The sequence below is a fragment of the Pan troglodytes genome, chromosome 5, assembly GCF_028858775.2.
Source record: "Pan troglodytes isolate AG18354 chromosome 5, NHGRI_mPanTro3-v2.0_pri, whole genome shotgun sequence".
Taxonomy (NCBI): domain Eukaryota; kingdom Metazoa; phylum Chordata; class Mammalia; order Primates; family Hominidae; genus Pan; species Pan troglodytes.
The window spans coordinates 142,851,873-142,870,778 of NC_072403.2; the positions used below are offsets into that span (position 1 = coordinate 142,851,873).

Here is an 18,906-nt window from a genome sequence, read left to right on the forward strand (position 1 = left end):
AACTTAATGGTTGCTGGTTGAAATGTAAATGGTAAATTTTATCAATTTCATTTATTACTTTGGCAATATCTGGGGAAACTGAAGAAGTAAAACTGGATTCCATCAATCTAGCAATTCCGCCACTAGGTATCTACCCTGAAGAAACTCTTACACAAGGAAACATGTCTTAAAATGTTCACTAAACAACTATTTCTTATAGTATACAAAGAAACTGTGACTCAGGAGGGGAATAAACTAGTTTAGTCAAAGAAATACTATACAACAGTCTAAATGAATAGATTTATATATCACAAAAAGATACATGCAGGACAAGAAGGAAAAGATGAGAATGAGACTTTGGCAATGTCTTAAATGTTCTATTTTGTTAAAGATCTAAAACACTGTAATCCCAGCACTTGGGAGGCCAAGGTGGGCGGATCACGAGGTCAGGTGATCGAGACCATCCTGGCCATGGTGGAACCTCGTCTCTACTAAAAATACAAAAATTAGCTGGGTGTGGTGGCTCATGCCTGTAATCCCAGCTACACAGGACGCTGAGGCAGAAGAATCGCTTGAACCAGAAAGTCGGAGGATGCAGTGAGCCGAGATCGTGCCACTGCACTCCAGCCTGGGCGACAGAGCAAGACTCCATCTCAAAAAAAAAAAAATCTAAAACACATGGCAAAATGGTAACAAATGATAGAAATTTTTGTGCTGGATACACAACTGTCTCCTCTATTATTTTTATATTTTTGTATTTTTAAAATATTTTATGATTTTTTTTTAAAAAGAGTACAAAGACAGATTTAAACCATAAAGTACGTTGGTCAGTCTTGTGGTTTAGTGATATAAAGAACTTCAGAAATAAAAGGGCATTCTAGATGATCTAAGTAATTCTATATTCTATAGATGAAGAAACTGAGGTCTACAGAGGTTGAGCAAATGACTTAAGGTCACATTAACATCAAGTTGGTTCTCAAAAATCTACATCCCCTAATTTCTAGGATAGGTAGGAAAGACAAGGGACATGCAATCAAATATAATGTAATCGAGTCAAGTTCAAAAAACCATTCTGTCCCTTTCTTTATGGTCTCTTACTCCTATCCCTAAGACCTCTCCTCTCTCCCTGGGATAGAAAGGGAGTCTCAGGAAAGGGCAAACGAAAGTGTTAAAAAGAGCAGGAGAAGAAAAGAAAGCTTTAAGGACTGCCATGGTCTCAATGCATCCCTCCAAAATTCACGCTGAAACCTAATCCCTATGGTGGTGGCATTAAGAGGTGGTGTCTTATGTGTTCTCACTCTCAGGTGGGAATTGAACAATGAGAACACTTGGACACAGGAAGGGGAACATCACACACTGGGGCCTGTCATGGGGTGGGCAGAGGGGGGAGGGATAGCATTAGGAGATATACTTAATTTAAATGATGAGTTAATGGGTGCAGCACACCAACACGGTGCATGTATACATATGTAACAAACCTGCACATTGTGCACATGTACCCTAGAACTTAAAGTATTAAAAAAAAAACAAAAAAGAGGTGGTGTCTTTAGGAAACGACTTAATCACTCTGCCTTCATGACTGGGATTAGTGCCCCTGTAACTGAGGTTGAAGGGAGCTGCCTTGTCCTTCCATCAGGTGAGGACACAGCACTTGGCCTTTCCACCATGTGAAGATCCAGAAAGGAGGGGCCATCCTGGAAGCAGAGATCAAGCCCCTCACCAGACACCAAATTTTCTGGTGCCTTGATCTGGGACTTCCTAGCCTCCAGAGCTGTGGGCAATAAATTCATGTTGTTTTTAAATTACCCAGTTGAAGGTATTTTGTTACAACAGCAAAAACTAAGACAAGGATTTTTAATCCTCTTTTGCTAGTCCTTTTCTTTTTCTTTTTTTTTTTTTTGAGACGGAGTCTCGCTCTGTCGCCCAGGCTGGAGTGCAGTGGCGCAATCTCAGCTCACCACAAGCTCCGCCTCCCGGGTTCACGCCATTCTCCTGCCTCAGCCTCCCCAGTAACTGGGAATACTAGCGCCCGCCACTACGCCTGGCTAATTTTTTTGTATTTTTAGTAGAGACGGGGTTTCACCATGTTAGCCAGGATGGTCTGGATCTCCTGACCTCGTGATCCGCCCGCCTTGGCCTCCCAAAGTGCTGGGATTACAGGCTTGAGCCACCGCACCCAGCCCTAAAACTTTGGGCAAGGAATTTAACTTCTCTAAGCCCTAAGTTCCCTGTTGTAACATGTAACACTGAAAATAGCAATGATAATATGTACCTTTATTGATTCTTAATCAATAAAACAAGATAATCCATTAAACAAGATAATCCATTCAAAGCACTTCACACAGTTCTTCAGCAAACATTAGCTATTAGTATACGTTACGTAAATAATTTGTGGAAAGCAACAAACTCTTCTGATTGACATAAAATTATAAGGTACTAGATGCGTTACAAGATTAAAGTGACTTTTCTGTCAGCACCAGCGCTAATGAACTGTATGTTTTGCAAATCATAGATGTTTTTTAATTAAATGAAAGTAAATAAATTAGATGTTAAGCCAGTATCTGTCTCAGGATAAAACACTTGGGGCTAAGTTTACTGCTGAAACTTCTTTATTCTGAAATGTCAGCCTAGTGCTATCATTTTTCCTCAAGAAAAACATCTTCTAGCCAAAAGCAATATTCCAAATATTTAACACCCATTCATTAACACACAAACCAGTAAACATGGCTAGTGCAGACTGGCCGAATAGCATCCCTGCTTATCCCAAGGTCATGAAATATTTGTGACAGAAATGATGACCCACTTCAATGTATTTTTTTTAGTGCAAAACTGTAATCAACTGGCTTACAGGAACTTAATAAAACACAAAAATCTATTCATCATGCCATGCCACAATCCACATATCAAGCTAGCTCTCACTCAGCTCCCTATCTCACCTCCAGGTCACAGCTGTATTCGGTGCCATCTAAGAGGGTCACTTTACACTGGACAGTTTTGGTCTTCTTGGTGACTTTTTGAGATGCCTTCTCTGCTTTCAGCTCATTGGTCTGCACTTCCTTGGTCTCCCTTTTTGCTGCTCCTCCTTCTAATTTGTCTTCCTGTGTTTCTTTTACCTTCTCTTCTCTCTCCTTACTTACTAATTCAGTAGGCTGTTGAGGAAAAAAAATTAAATTCATACTATAGTCAACCACCTTGCAGATGACAACATACTAAAAGGAAAATCTTTCATAAGAATTAGGATCGTTACTTTAAACACTGTAACTTTCAGATTTTTAAAGACTTGAAAATTCCAATAGAAAGGATATTTCCCCTCATCCTCTTTTCATGGCCAAAATTCTTATTTTGCCAAGTTGGTTATCTGGCATTAAATGAATCAAAGAAACTACATCCCAGCAACTACAATTTAAGTATCATCTCAAATAATAACATTTCCAATTAAAATCTTATACCATGGCAAAACCTAGGCTTTGTTAGGCAACTAAAATGCGCACACACAAATCTACTACTTACTGTCCAGTGAAAACTTAAAGAGGCATAAAAGAGCATTCTGTTTAAAAAAGAGATGGCAGGGCTCAGAGTATCTACCTCACCTAAACAGGTTACAGACATGAATTTTTTAGTAATTGGCATATATAGTGGACTTTTTTTCAAGGAGTAACAGGGAAAGGCTATGGTAGACCAATCTAAGACCCATTCCGTATACATTAAGCCAAAGCAGTATCTCAGTACAAGAAATCTGGAAATGATCCAAAACAAACAAACCCTTTTTATTATGTGGTTACACTATCAGGTTTTCATTTCCAGGCAATTATTCCCAAACATACCTGCATCTCCACTTTGCTCACTGAGGGTTTTTCTTCCTTGCTCACTGAGGGTTTTTCTTCCTTGACTTCAACTTTAATCTCTTGTTTCTTCTGAGCCATTTCTTCAGCATCACCCTTAGCCTGTCTCTGTTCTTCTGGAAGGGGTTCCTCTTTATCTAAGACCTGTTCTTCAACAACAGCTTGGGTAGGCTCTTTTTTATCTCCTCCATCTTTGGCCACTACTAAGGTATATGACTTTTGCTTCTTAAGCCATGGCGGTATGAACCGAGAAATACCCCTGCTCTCCGATGTTTCCTTCTCTCTCTTCTGGCGGCGTAGACTACTTTGGCTTTCAGCTGCAGGAGGTGGCTGGGAACCTTTTTCCTCCTCTGGATCGGAAGACTGATTCTGCTGATTTTCTGCTACTTCTTTAGGTTTTTCCTTGGTTGCATCTGTTCCTAACTGGCTAGAGTCCTTCTTCACTTCAGACGCAGAGCCTACTTCAGTAGTCATGGCCACAGCTTATGCTGTAATCAAAACAAAAATCATAAAATGTCATTTTGTAAGTTCTCTCAAATTTAGTTTGGTTGTGAGGGGCATGGTAAGGAAAGATGAGAAGAAGAGTAACAGATGACAGGGAGAAAGCACATCAAGAAAGAAGATTCAAAAGCACAAGACAAAATGGAGACTGTTGCTCTAACTTTTAGAATTCTCTATCAGCATCACAGACCCAAAACTAGCATCACAATAGAACTCTGTGTGTTCTGAGTTCTATATAGCTAGAACTTAAAATCATCAAGAACTCAAGAAACAGGGATTACTTTTATTTGGTTTCAACTTGTTATAAACAATAATTGATATCTAAAATCCAAGTTTTTTAAGAAAAATTACTTTTATCTGTACGTGGTATTCTTTATTCTGTAACAGGAAGATGTTATCAACAGTGCTAGAAAGCAATGAGAAACATTTCACTACAATTTCATACATTAAACCCAAAATCTATCAAAATGTTAGGTATTAGAAAAAACAGTTTTAAGTGTATGGTGTGTAACAGCCAAGAAGGTAAAATAACAAAAATGTATTATTCTGTGTTCCAATATTAAATCCCGTAATTCACCATCACTGTTCCAATGCAAAAGTTAATCTTGGAAAAGGTACTCAAATTCTAATCAAAACTCCGAACCTCCATCCCACCCAACCATAATCACACTTTTCTTTCTATATATAAGAAAAATATTTAAGGGCCATAATCCAAACCAAATGAAGACATTATGAGGTGGAAAAAATGCATCTGACGATTGTTCTTATCATAACTAATTAGAACAAAATTTAAATAAATTCTGAAAATAACTAAATTTTACATAAGCAAAGAGGGACTTTTAAAGTGTTACAGCACGCTGACATAAAGAACAACAGGCAGGGCCTGCGGAGATAGCCGATCACATTCGCTCTCCCCTCCCTTGCCAATAATAAGTGCCCAGAGTCCTGGCACCCTGGACAACGAGTAGTGTCCCAGCTATCTTCAAAGGTGGTAAAAACTTAAGAGACGGACATGGCGTATTCCTGTAGTCACAGCTACTTGGGAGTCTGAGGCAAGAAACATGCTTGAGCCCAGGAGTCTGAGGCCAGCCTGAGAAACAGAGTGAGACCCCATCTCTTTAAAAAAAAAAAAAAATTGTGTTAACTTTTTAAGTGGTACAAACTTGAATAAGTCAAAAAAAAGTACACTTGTTTTAAAGCTTTGTTAAGATATAATTCATGTACCATAAATTTCACCCTCTTAAAGTATACAGTTAGTGATTTTGAGTATACTCACAAAGTGGTACAACCACCACCACTAATTCTAGAGCATTTTCATCACTCCAAAAAGAAATCCTGTGCCCATTAGTAGTCACTCTGCATTCCCCGTCGCCCCCTGGCAACCTTACGAATATATCCAAAACCACTGGATTGTATACTTTAAAAGGGTGAATTTTGTGATATGTAAATTTTCTCAATAAAAATAACTTAAAAATGTTTTTCACATCTAATATGCAACCACAAAAACAGTCAAGTCTATTCACCTATATAATGGCTTCTACGATGTGGTAAGTTCATGGGCACATGAATAAAGACAACCTTTGAGGAGCTAAGGGAGTGAGGGCTACAAATAAGCATACATTAAGTCAATAGCATGTTGCACAAAAAACACAGGACTAGGCCAGGTGCAGTGGCTCATGCCTGTAATCCCAGCACTTTGGGAGGCCGAGGAGGGTGGACCACTTGAGGTCAGGAGTTCGAGACCATCCTGGCCAACATGGCGAAACCCCATCTCTACTAAAAATACAAAACTTAGCTGAGCGTGGTGGCACGTCTCTGTAATCCCAGCTACTCGGGAGGCTGAGGCAGGAGAATAGCTTGAACTCAGGAGGCAGAGGTTGCAGTGAGCCGAGATTGTGTCACTGCACTCCAGTCTAGGCAACAAAACAAGACCCTGTCTCAAAACAACAACAACAACAACAACAACAAAAAAAAAAAAAGCAAAGGACTTAAGCCAGGTTAGGAGAAGAAGAGGGTCACCAGGCAGGCGTTTCTGCAGAAGTTGACATTTGAGTTTATTTTTTAAATGGGTACTCATTATTCAGACAAAATAGCCAGAATGGAAGGTATGTGTCAGGCATAGGGAGTTGTGTGGAAACATGAGAACATTCCTCATAAAAAAGGAAACCACAGGCACAGAACAATAATCCACTGTACAAGTGAAGTGGGGGCTTATGAGTGAAGACAGGACAGGCGGAAGCTGAACTGGTAATAATGAAGTAAGAAAGGAAGGCAGAAGCCAAAACATAAAAGATTTTGTGTTATTTTAAAGGCAATGTGGGGGTTATTTGAAAAGCAATGAGAAGTTACATAAGTACTTGAAGTAGAGGAGAAATGTAATAAGATTCTCATTTCACTTGGCGCAACCTGGCTGTAAAGCACAGGATGAAAGAAAAGACTGAAGCAGAAAGACATCCAGGAGATTGGGTTGATCTGATCTCTGGTTGATCCAGACCTGAGAAGACGATGGTCTATATATACTACAGCAGAAACAGTAGGGTAAAGAACAAGAAATTAATCTAATGGTAAAGAGGTAGAGTGGATATGACTTGATGTCCGGGCTGAATATAGAAAGTCAAAGAGAGGAAAGAGCTAAGGAAAAGGCCCAGGTCAAGGAAGACTAGGGTGATGGTCGAACCATTCATGGAAATGGGGAACACCTGTAAAAGTGGGTCTGGCTGACACATATAATTCAATTTTGAATTCATTGCAATTGAGAAGTTGTGGAGATGTCTAGATGACCCCAAGACACACAGGTTTTGATTGGAGACTAGATACACACTAGAGATAGGGTTTGGATGTTGTCATCACATGGGGATACAACACCTAGAGAAAAAGGGTAGCTTAAACTGAGAGGATCCTTAAAAGAGCTCTTATCACCATCAACATATAAGGTCAGGCAGAAGAAAAGGCATGAGGGCCAGAAGAAATATATAGTGAGGCAGGGAGATCAGGAGACAGTAATATCCTTGACAGCAATGCTATGTAAGAGGAAATAGTTAACTATTATACCCACATATTCTTTGCTGCTTCTCATTCTCAGGCATCTGAAATTCAAAAGTATGTCTTCCAACAAGACCCGAGGACAGGTAAACTGGCTCCATATTGCACAGAAAACCTTTTTTCCTTCTTTAACGTACCATTTCCCATGTACCATTTAAGTGGACAATATTATTTACTTTAATCATGAAATAACTAAAGTGTATTTCTAGTATATGCTCTCTAATTACATTCTGAGAGCTGAATAAATGTCCTGGTAAAATTAAAACCAAAATGCCCCATACTTGTCTAAGCTAACCAAGATAAATTGGCAGCTCTCTAATTACTTTGGCTGTGAGAAATAGTCTGGGAACCAATCAACTAAGGCTGATTTTTGGCCAAAATATTTTAGAAGCAGTGAAATATAAAACTTGAGTTTCCACTATTATGTTAAAAGCATTAATAGTTGTTTATATTTTAATCATAAGGGTTTCCACTCACTGTTTACTGTCTGACACAGTGCCCATAATCTGTTTCTCAAAATATTCTACAAAGTATGTATTATCCCTATTTTACAAATAATAAACAGAAGTCACTTATCCAAAGCCACTAATGGAGAACCACACAGCTGTGTATACCTTCCCTCACACACACTTCATAATGCAATCACAGCTCCATTATGCACAAATGACCTACTCAACCACAGAGTCCTTGGCCTAGTACTCAAAGAAGGTTCCTGCCAGTTAGTGAAAATGACTATGAAATAACATAAATGTATTCTCAGATTTATTCAAAATATTCTCTCTTAAAAGTAAGAAATTTATAGATGAATTTAAATAACAAAGAAAATCCCATTTGAACGTTATTGCTTGACCATGTAATCATAACTGAGCTGGTTGACAGACACCGAAGACAAAGTACAAATACAGACAGGAAGAGCACCGACAAAACCATATGGTTAAGCCTCACGAAGTCATCCTCAATCACCACTGTATTCACAACACCCATAAGGGTTAAGAGCCTCAAAAGTGATGATCAGTGTCACCCATCCAAATGGAAGTTACAAGACAGAAAACAATGGAAAAGACTAATTGGATCATTACTCAACATATTCTTGAAACAGTTTCAAGGGTTCAACAGAGCTCAAAACAAAACACTACCTTCTTTGTTGATAAAATGGCTTCTTGAACAAATTACCACCATCAAGAAAACATGATTACAGTACATCCACTCACCCTAATTATCACGCCTATAACCCTGAGTTTCTTTCATATGTGGATAAGCCTTTAAACTCTATCACCCATGAAAATGAGAACTCTTGTAGTGGAATGCTGACATTCCCACTAAAATGAAAACTCCATGAGGGCTGGGATCTCTCTTTTATATACTGCTATGTTCCCAGCATCTAGACTGGCACATAATAGGTACCTATTAAGTACTTACTAAATGAGTATTGTTCAATCACCTAGTCTAATATCCTCACTTTATTTTATCAACAACCAAACTGAGGATCAGAAAGACCAGGAGATTTGCCTGAGATGGTAAAGTCAGATGGGCAAGCCAAAACTGGAACTAAGGTTTCCCAAACTCTGGCAATGCTCATTGACTAATATTTAATTATAATTACCCAAAATCCATCATTAGTATAGTTATATAATACATTAAGTAATGATCTTTCTACTTATCATCAACTAAAAAGAACACTGCTGTGAACAGCCCGCCCATTAGACAAGCATGTGGTTTTGAGACAATTACCATGTTGGCATGCTCCATCTGGGTTGATAAAAGTGTTCGTTATTGTGACAGCTTCATGAGAAAAAGCATGCATCATTTAACATGCAATGAAGCAGAAAACCATCATCAATAGAGGATCAGTACTGGTTAGGTAAGGAGCTGTGTTACATAAACCCATTCTTTTTTTTCCAACGTTTAAAAAAGGAGGTAAATTCTAATGTGCTATCTCTATCACTAGGCTGAACTGCCAACCATATAACATCATGCTACTTAAAACATTGGCCCTTAATCAGAATACTACAGCAAGCAAAGCAAAGCAGATACACAACCTCACAAACACACAAACAACTTCAAGCAAGGGGTTCATGCTAATTCTTGGGTTCAGATGTTTCCTTAAAACGTTGAGGAAACTGGGACCTTACTGTTAACAAAACCCCTGAGCAGGGAACAGGGTAGGTGCTGCTGCCAGCTGAGTAGCTCCCATTCTTTGCTGAGATCACAAGCAATATGAGAGTCTTTAATTTCTACCAAGCGAGCTCAACCCATTTTGTAAGGATCCAAGATTCACAAAATGGGAAGGTATGTATTTCTAAGCTTCAAAAATGGTAGCAAGAGGATGGAGGGAGGCTTTCATTTGAGCTTTGAGAAAACAACAAAACTTTGCAACAAATAACCATTGAACTTAAAACATATTGGCAATGTGTAGACAGTTCTGGCCATTTTCTACATCGGATAAAACTAGTTTTCATCTGCTTGTGGGTAGAGGATATGTAGAGCATCCTGCTGATACCCACAATCACGTGCCTGTATGTTCACCTCCCCGAAGGGCCTATAGCTATTGAAAGAGAAGGTCTTTTAATAATGCACTATTTGATGCCATCAAACGTGAGGGAAAAAAAACAAATATAGAAATGATTCAGCAGCCACCTAACTCTACTTGGGAAATAAAGAGGTGATGCTTCTCAAATATATTCATCATTTAAAAGGAGAAGGGGAAGAGGCAGGAGAGGTGGGGCAGAGGGGAAGGAGGAAGTGGGGTGGGAAGGGGAACAAGGAAGAAGAAATATCTGGAGAGGAAGAAGGAATAACAAAAACAGGCAGACTTAGAGCAGAGTGCAAGTAAGTCCTTACCCTCACAGGTTTATGTTTCTTAAGTGTCAGATGGTCTAGAAAATACCATACTTCATATTCGAGTAAGTATAAATACATTCCAAAGGGACTATTTGTTAGTTCATATTATCTACATGGGGAGGATGAACAAGTAATCCAATGCTGCTCACCCTAGTTACCTTTATAACCCACTATATCACTTGTTTATTTATTTTTAAAAGGATAAGGGACCTATTAGACAGAGCTATTACTATAAAGATGTAAACTAATATCCGGTTTAAATTAAACCCACACATACAAAACATATGAACTACAATCTTCCCTAGTTCAAGTCTAGATGGGATCAGGTGACATTCAGATATATTTCTTCCACTCTTTCTCCTTTTTAATAGAACCTAAATTTTGTTCCACTTTCCCCCCTTCCACATGTGTTTCAATAGAGGCTAGCTCCAGATTGGCCTCAAGGGTAGCTTCTATTGGTCTAGGGCAATCATGGTAGTCTCCCACCCCTTGCCAAGAAAATATGCACGAAGTCCACTGGTGGGCTTCTGGAAAAGGATCTCTCCCTCTAAAAAGAGCCAGAGGAAGAGGAGGCCCCTTCTGCTGTCTCTGAACATTGTATACATAACTCTGTTAAATGCTGTTGTCATCTTGAATCCACAGAGAAGAAAAAGCCTGATGACACACTGACACACAACAAAGGACACTGGCAAGAGAATCACAGAGAAGAGGACCAGCTCCCTGATCGCGCCACACATGGCCCAGTCCTGTGCTGGAGCTTCCTGTTTGTGAAATCACATACTCCTCTCTGGCTCAATGAGCCAGGGATTCAGTTACTTGTAGTCAAAAACATCTTGATGTTGACTTCTGCATATTCTGAGGAGAGCATTAGAAAATAAGGATTAAGAAACTGAGAGTACATATAGATCTTGGGTCATTATTACTCCCACTGCATTTTACAACCCTCATAACTAAGAGCTATGGTTGTCAAAGTATTCCATTTTTTCCAAATGATGTTCAATTTTTAAAAACCTAATACTTGAGTTAATATTCGTGAGATAAATCACTAATTCTTTATTCTAACAACTCTAAATAAGAATGAAACCAAAAAAAATCTTACTTTATCAACATATGAGTCCCTTTCTTCATATGTTGGAGACAGGGGTATATGAAAACTAAGGCATAATTTTCAATAACATCCAGTTGCAATAACAATCAAGGTAACAATCTTCTTTGTTGAAAGAAAGCCCCTACTGCTGTCACTAAGGATGGAGTCAAGAAAAAGACCTGTGCCAGGCAAAGCATTCTCCACCAGCAACTAAGGCAATCTTGGAAATATATACGATTTCCTGAAGTTAAAGCTAAACAACCAGAGGCCATATATAAATCATGAAGGACTCTAATATTGGATATTTTTATTCACATAACCATAATGCATATAAACCTTGTAATACTGGCAATCCAACAACACACACTAGCAGAGATTATCTAGAGACATCCAGAACCCTGCTGAGTTCTCATCAATCAATTATGCACACTGAGTTGTATGGTCAGAAATCTTGGTGAACTGCATCTGCTCTAATTCCTTCTCTCAGGTAGAGGCCCAATTCTGTGTAATAATCAAAGCTGAAGCTATATTCTTTCTTTTCTTTTCCTTTTTTTTTTTCACACGAAGTCTCCCTCTGTCGCCCAGGGCTGAAGTGCCATGGCATGATATCAGCTCACTGCAATCTCCGCCTGCCGGGTTCAAGCAATTCTCCTGCCTCAGCCTCCCAAGTAGCTGGGATTACAGGTGCATGCCACCATGCCCGGCTAATTTTTGTATTTTTAGTAGAGATGGGGTTTCACCATGTTGGCCTGGCTGGTCTCAAACTCCTGACCTCAAGTGATCCACCCGCCTCAGTCTCCCAAAATGCTGGGATTACAGGCATGAACCACTGCGCCCAGCCTGAAGCTATATTCTTTCTGTGAGAAGTTACCTATGTCTGAATAAAATAGCCTGGTGGCTTGGAGATGAAGACTGTGAAATAAAACAGGATTAGAATTTCAGCTCTGCTTATTAGCCATGTAACCGCAGACAAGTTATTTTAGCCTTGATGAGTTTCAGCTTCCTCATAAGCAAAAAAAAAAAAAAAAAGGATACAAAATGTACTCACTGGTTGATTCTAAGCATTAGATTAGATGCTATAATACATAAAGTGCCTGGCACATAATAAATTCATAATAAATGATCAGCTACTGTCATCACATAGAGATTCTGCCAAGAAAATAACTATATTTGTTTACTAAAAAAAAATAATAATAATGGTAGTAATAACAGCAATCACAACAGAAATAATCATGATAATATCAGCTATTTGTTAAACACTGCTCTAGAAACATGGCATGCAGCAACTCGAACCTTCTCAACTCTTCTAGGAAGGAACTGAAATTATTCTCATGTTACAGATGAAGAAGGTAAAAAGAGGATAGATGGGTTGGTCAAAGCCATATAACCAATAAAGAGAAGTGCCAGAATTCAAACCCAGGCTGTCCAGCTCTAAAGACCTTGTACAACACTGCCTTCAATCCCAAAACGACTTCACTACTGTATAACTTGCACCTAGCATGATGCCCGACAGTTAATGATTTGCTGAAAAGTGAAATTGATAATTACCACTACCTTTTGGGGCTTTATAATCATTAGCAGCATGTTCTAACAGAGCACCCCTCATGAATTTTAGTGACCATCAGGATGTGAGTGGGGTCAGTATCTTATCCCCTTCTTTCAAGACAAGTGTTTATTGAGTACTCTCAAAGCATATGCACCAGGCACCAGTAATACAGATGAAAGAATCCTGCTCTCAGTATAGTGGGAGACATAGGTAATAAGATTAGCATTCATAGTCAAACAACTTGTAACCAATTCATAAATCTTGGTAATTTAGATTTAAAAATTACTACTAGTTTGAAAAGCAGCCACGATTTTCTTGTTATCTCTTCAGGAAATCACACAATGAATGGTCCTTCATAGGAAATACTGGTTAAACACTCATAACATACAAAATAGTCATTACATAATTTTTGGAGAGGACTAATTCTCCTTCTCAATTTTATTTGGTCTCTATCTGAATTCAAGTAACTTGAATAAAAAAGCCCAATAAAACAAGTCTGGTGTAAGTTGCCTCAACATCAAAAAAATAAAAAACAAATTTTATTTTTAAATTGTTGGCTAGGCCAATTTAAATCATCGGTCCAATGGTGGGGAAAGTGGCCAATGGATAAACAGAGTTATCAAAAAAAAAAAAAAAGAAAGAAAGAAAGAAACACAAGTGGCACATAAACATATGAAGAGGTACTTGTCACACCCTTAGTAAAAGAAATGAAACTAAAAATTCAGAATGGAGACATCCAAAAGTTTAATCATGCACTCATTGAGCAAGACTATGGGAACGCAGGCATTCTCAAACAATTGCTAGCAGAAGAATAAACTGGTATGGGCCCAGTGGAAGTCAATTTGCCGATAGCTTTCAAAATTCCAAATGTGTCCACACTTTAAACTAGTAATCCTGCTTGTGGTAATGCAGGGGTGTCCAATCTTGTGGCTTCCCTGGGCCACAATGGAAGAAGAAGAATGTCTTGGGCCACACATAAAATACACTAACAATAGCTGATGAGCTTTAAAAAAAAAAATTGCAAAAAAAAATCTAATAATGATCTAAGAAAGTTTACAAATTTGTGTTGGGCAGGATTCAAAGCTTTCCTGGGCCTCCTGCGGCCTGCAGGCCACAGGTTGGACAAGCTTGTGGTAAGGTATCCTACAGATATATCTGTGCATATGTAAAATAATTATGTAAAGGTGACTTACTACAACACTGTAAAAGCTCAGGATCCATGTCCATCAACAGGGGGTCTTATACCACACATTCATACAACAAAATACTATGCAACTGTAAAGAGAAAAGATGAGAAAGGCTACCGCCCCACTTGGGATAATAACTCCAATTATTAAGTACATTGTTAAGTACAAACAGCAAGATTCAGACGGTATAAGTGATAGGTCACTTTATACGGATAGGATACCTTATACAGACATCACATCTTATAGGTTGAAAGCAAAGCGTGTGGGAGATACACAAATAAAGGATGCGAATATGCATATGTGAATATGCACACACACACACATTTTCCTTTAAATGAGTAAAGAAACTGGGGAAGAATGCAAGAGAGTAACAACAGTGATTACGGGGAATGGAGGGTGGTGCTGGGTAGAGGTACAGATATGGGAGACAATGTTTTTAATGAACAGAAGTTTTCATAAACTTAAGCACTTAAGTACTTTACTGGGAGAACAATATTTATGCATTAAGTGAACCCAGCTTGGTTAGCCAGCTTCCTTGGAGACAACACATGTGCCAATATGACTCCCACAAGCCACGATGCCAATTTGCCTTGTCACACAGCTCTAGCCACACAAATGAACATCAACTCCAGCTCAGCAGTAGCATTAAGATGGCCTAAGCTTTGGATTTCCTAGCGTATGAAGGTTAAGACTGTTTCTATATCCTCAAAGAAACTGATTTCTGCCAGCCTTCACTTCAGTATATTTCACAAACCCACCACTTACCCCCAATCTAGATTGTTCCCCTGAGTAGTTTAAGCTCAACACCCAAGCTTTTAGTGCAGCAACATTTTATTAAGAAGTGTATCAGTTCTTCATTTAAAAAAATACAGTTGTCCCTCAGTATCTGTGGGGGATTGGTCCACAGATACCCAAATCCACACATACTCAAGTCCTGCTGTCAGCCTTACTGAACCTGTGGACAGGAAAAGTCAGCCATCTGTATCCAAGTTTAGCACCCTACAAACACAGTTATTTTCAACCTGAATTTGGTTGCAGATACAGAAGTTGCCTATATGGAGGGCTGATTAGATTTACTGAAAAAAAACTCACATATAAGTGGACCTATGCAGTGTGGGCTCATGTTGTTCAAGAGTCAATTACAGTTCCTGAGAAAACGTTGCTTGTTTTTTATCCTTTTTTCCTCAGTGTGGACTTGAAACAAACAACTGGCTTTTGCTAACAATAATACCGGTGCATATGCAGGCAGCGTAAAAAGATTATTCGTATTCTCTGCTGGAGGGCTGGGAATGGGGCACTTGGAAATAGAGTTCTCTGAAAGTTGGGGACATTTTTTTTTAAAGGCAGAGTAAACAGAATGGGAAGAGTCCTATTAAATGTCTAAGCTGGTCATACATAAACATTCCCCAATCTCTTTCAGCAGCTTCCTCCTCACAGGGAAAAGCAGGAATAAAATTGGCCTGACAGCACAAGCTTGTCATCAGTTTCCTGTCCACACCTCTTCCCTGCCCATCTGCTACTATATTCATATGAAGAGGGTAAAACTTTTGTGCAGATAAAACAACTACATGTTCCTAGCACAGTGTTTGCATTCGGTGGCTTCCTGATAAATATCTTTTGTGATGTTCCTAGTATTTAGGGAACATTTATTTGGGCCACCCCCCTATAATGCTCTATAGAAAAAAAAATGCTAACGTGCAGTTTATTCCAGTGACATCATAACCAAGCTCAAACCAGAGCAGGGCCAATACCAACAAACTCCCATGATCATGACAGATGCCAGCGAGTCTATTTTTCCTAAGCTCACCCCACAACTATCTTATGCATAAAATGGCTCCTCAGCCCCATCATAAAACTCGTGCCCACTTGGTATCCAACAGTAATCAACAACCAGTCTAATACTATTTCTGTGTGAATCAAACTCAAAAAAATAACAGTAGTGGTTCAGGAGGCATTTCCCAAATAAGCAAACAACAAATCCACCAAGGTTAACTGCACAGGATAAACGCACAGGCTGCAGACGCTGCATTTTAATAGGTCATAAGACAAAAGCTTGTCAAAGTCAATCAACTCCCCCACACTATGACAAGTCCACCAAGCTGGAGCCTACACTGATCTCATACTTTCAAATCCTCTTCTCTATAAGCTTTGGAATGCTGTAGTCAACAGGCATAAATACCTAAACCTCATAAAAAATATAATTCACTTTTTAAATTTTGGCCGTTAGTTCTTCTGCCATTTTAAGTAATTATAGCACTACTAAAGAGTTCTACCAATACATAGCATATATTCTAAAAACTAAGACTATAAACTGAATGACACTTCTAGCTTAAGCAAGCATATCCAAATGTTGGCCCCAGTCCACTGGCTGATCAGCAGAAGGTGCCAGAGAGTATCCAAATTATGGACCCTCCAAGCCTGGCTTGATAAGAGCAACTTTCCCTCGGCGGGAAAAGCTGTAACTACAATGGAATTACAGACATGCCATTTGGAGTGCTATAAAACCTTTTTTTTTTTTTTAAAGTTAAGTATTTCTACTCCGAGGATTCATTTAGTTCAGAACTACTTAGCAAGAACTTCAAGTAACCATTTTTAGGTGGTGGTGGCTAGAATACGTTTTTACTTCAGTGAAATGTATTTGTTTTTTTAGAGGTAAAATTCTTGAAGTTCAACATTTGCGAAAGTGATTTGGTAGAGAATCATGCTGGAGAATATGTCAGGCATTCAACGTCTGGAGTCCACCAAAAAATGCAAGCAAAACCAACGTCAAAGTTTAAAATTTACCTTTCCAATGTAACTTTCCTTGTGATCCTGCTATGATACTAAACTATAGATCACCAATATATTATATCATCCGTACAGGAACACTACAAAGCAGATGTGCGGGATGATTGGCTGTCCAGGTCATCAGCATCACCTCAACAGTTATCATTTATTCAGCACCCACACCCACGTTGCAAATAATTTGAAGAGACAATTCTTCCTTGTGACAAAAAAAAAAATGGAAAACTTAAACTTCCCAAGTACACATGTACCCCCCTCAAAATACCATAAATACTTCAGTGATATAGAGCATCCCTAACAGTGTCAACAATAAAAAAGGAATCGCAGAGGTCATCTGCTAATTACAGTGGCCCTGTTTTTCATTTTGTCAGTAAGTCGCAATGAAGCAAGGATCTTTTTGAAGACTGCTAGACTGTTAGATTATATAAAGAAAACACAAGAAGATTTTTTCCCAAGTCTGGATGTCAGAATCTGGGCAATATGCATTTTCACATTTATTCAATGTGACAACCAATTAAATATTCAGTAATAAAAGAAGATGTTGATACCTATTCTTATTCTATCAGTATTTACTTAGGGTGTGACAATATCAAACCAATAACCAGACTTTGGTAACTGTTAATGGCTAATAATCTACAGATTATTAGCTAAAAACTGTGAACTCAAATCTCTGATAGCTACAGTACAACTTCTTTTAATCAAACAAGTTAGGGTGAAAATGAAGCACTTTATAAGTAAATTGAAAGTTATAACTCTTTAAGATGCTAAAAAGAAAGTAACTGCACACTATTAACCTTACATAGTCCTCACTGTGCTTCCAGAAATAATATCATACTGATTTTGTACAGTATTGTCATACCACTGAAAAAATTGTGAAACAACCAGACAAGCATATAAAAGAAACCAACTAGCTTCATTATTCTCATAGGTCAAACCTGAAAAAGCTATCATGTTAAAGATAGCCTGACAAAAGTCAACATTTGCCTAGAAAAATGCAAACAAGTCATCTAAAACTAAACTCGGCCCAATGGAAAAATGTATTTTTCACAGGGCTTAGTTCAAATATCACAACATATTCCCTTGCGAAACAGTGTACGTACCCAGATTCCATCTACTCTGTACATTAGTATTTTCCTAATTTTCAGTCCCCTGACTAGTCACACTTTCAATAGCAAACTTCCTCCACAAGCAGAAACAAACAAGCATGTATCACAAAACCCAACCACTGCAACAAAAACGTCCTAATAATCGCCCCCCTTGAAATACATACGCAGCTTTTAAGCACATCAAGCCCGCTGTCTGCTATTTCCTGTCATTGGAAAACTGTGGAAAGCTGATGGAAATCCAGCGTCCAAAAGCTTAACGAGCAAGACTGGCTCCACCCAAGCCAGACCCTGCTGGAGAGGGACATGCTCAGTAGAAAAGCCCAGTTTGGTTCCAAGTCACTTCATTCCTCAGCTAGAAAATGCACATGGGTCAAAGAAAAAAGTCAGCTTCCTGCTGCCTGTTTTACCCACTGAATGAAGAACCCTTCGGCATAGAAACTAGTTTTAATGACACAACTGTAATTCTATAATTTTTATAAAATTCTTCTATCCTGAGATTTTTTCTCATTTAGTTTTCGTGGTTATGACTTTTGCTTTGCTTTGAGTCTCCATCCTGCAACTTTGTTTTTATTTTTGTCATTTTAATTCATCCCAGAATAGACACCAAAAGTATATGTACACAACATAAAGTAGTCCCCCTTATCCTCGGGGAAAGAAGCCCAGTAAATGCCTGAAACCATTGACAGTACCAAACCCAACTCATCAATTGGAACGTGTTTCTTCTGTTCATGTCTTCCACCCACAAATTTAATGCCTTGTACTTTTTAAATTTTCTTACTTATTTTCAGAGACAGGGTCTCACCCTGTCACCCAGGCTGGAGTGCAGTGGCACACTCATGGCTCACTGCAGCCTCGACCTCCTGGGCTCAAACAATCCTCCCACTCCCACCCCAGCCTCTCAAGTAGCTGGGACCACAGGCATGCACTGCCATGCCCAGCTGATTTTTTTACGTTTTTGTAGAGATAGAGTCTCACTATGTTACAGACCAGG

General features: G+C 38.8%; 1 protein-coding gene across 50 annotated transcripts in view; it reads right to left on the reverse strand.

Annotated features, from left to right (window-relative positions):
• The window catches only part of EPB41L2 (erythrocyte membrane protein band 4.1 like 2), a 224,334-nt gene that overhangs the window by 112,767 nt on the left and 92,661 nt on the right, over positions 1-18,906 (reverse strand). For 37 of the 50 annotated variants that reach the window (XM_009451999.3, XM_003311484.5, XM_009452005.3 and 34 more), the window contains exons 2-3: positions 3,804-4,309; positions 2,916-3,128 (exon numbers count right to left, since the gene is read on the reverse strand). In XM_009451999.3, the coding sequence (XP_009450274.1) occupies positions 2,916-3,128; positions 3,804-4,295 (705 nt within the window). In that variant the 5' untranslated portion in view covers positions 4,296-4,309. Of the gene's footprint in view, positions 1-2,915; positions 3,129-3,803; positions 5,030-18,079; positions 18,194-18,906 lie in introns of those variants that run through there. The other 13 variants (XM_063813491.1, XM_063813485.1, XM_063813480.1 and 10 more) reach the window with 2 other exon arrangements.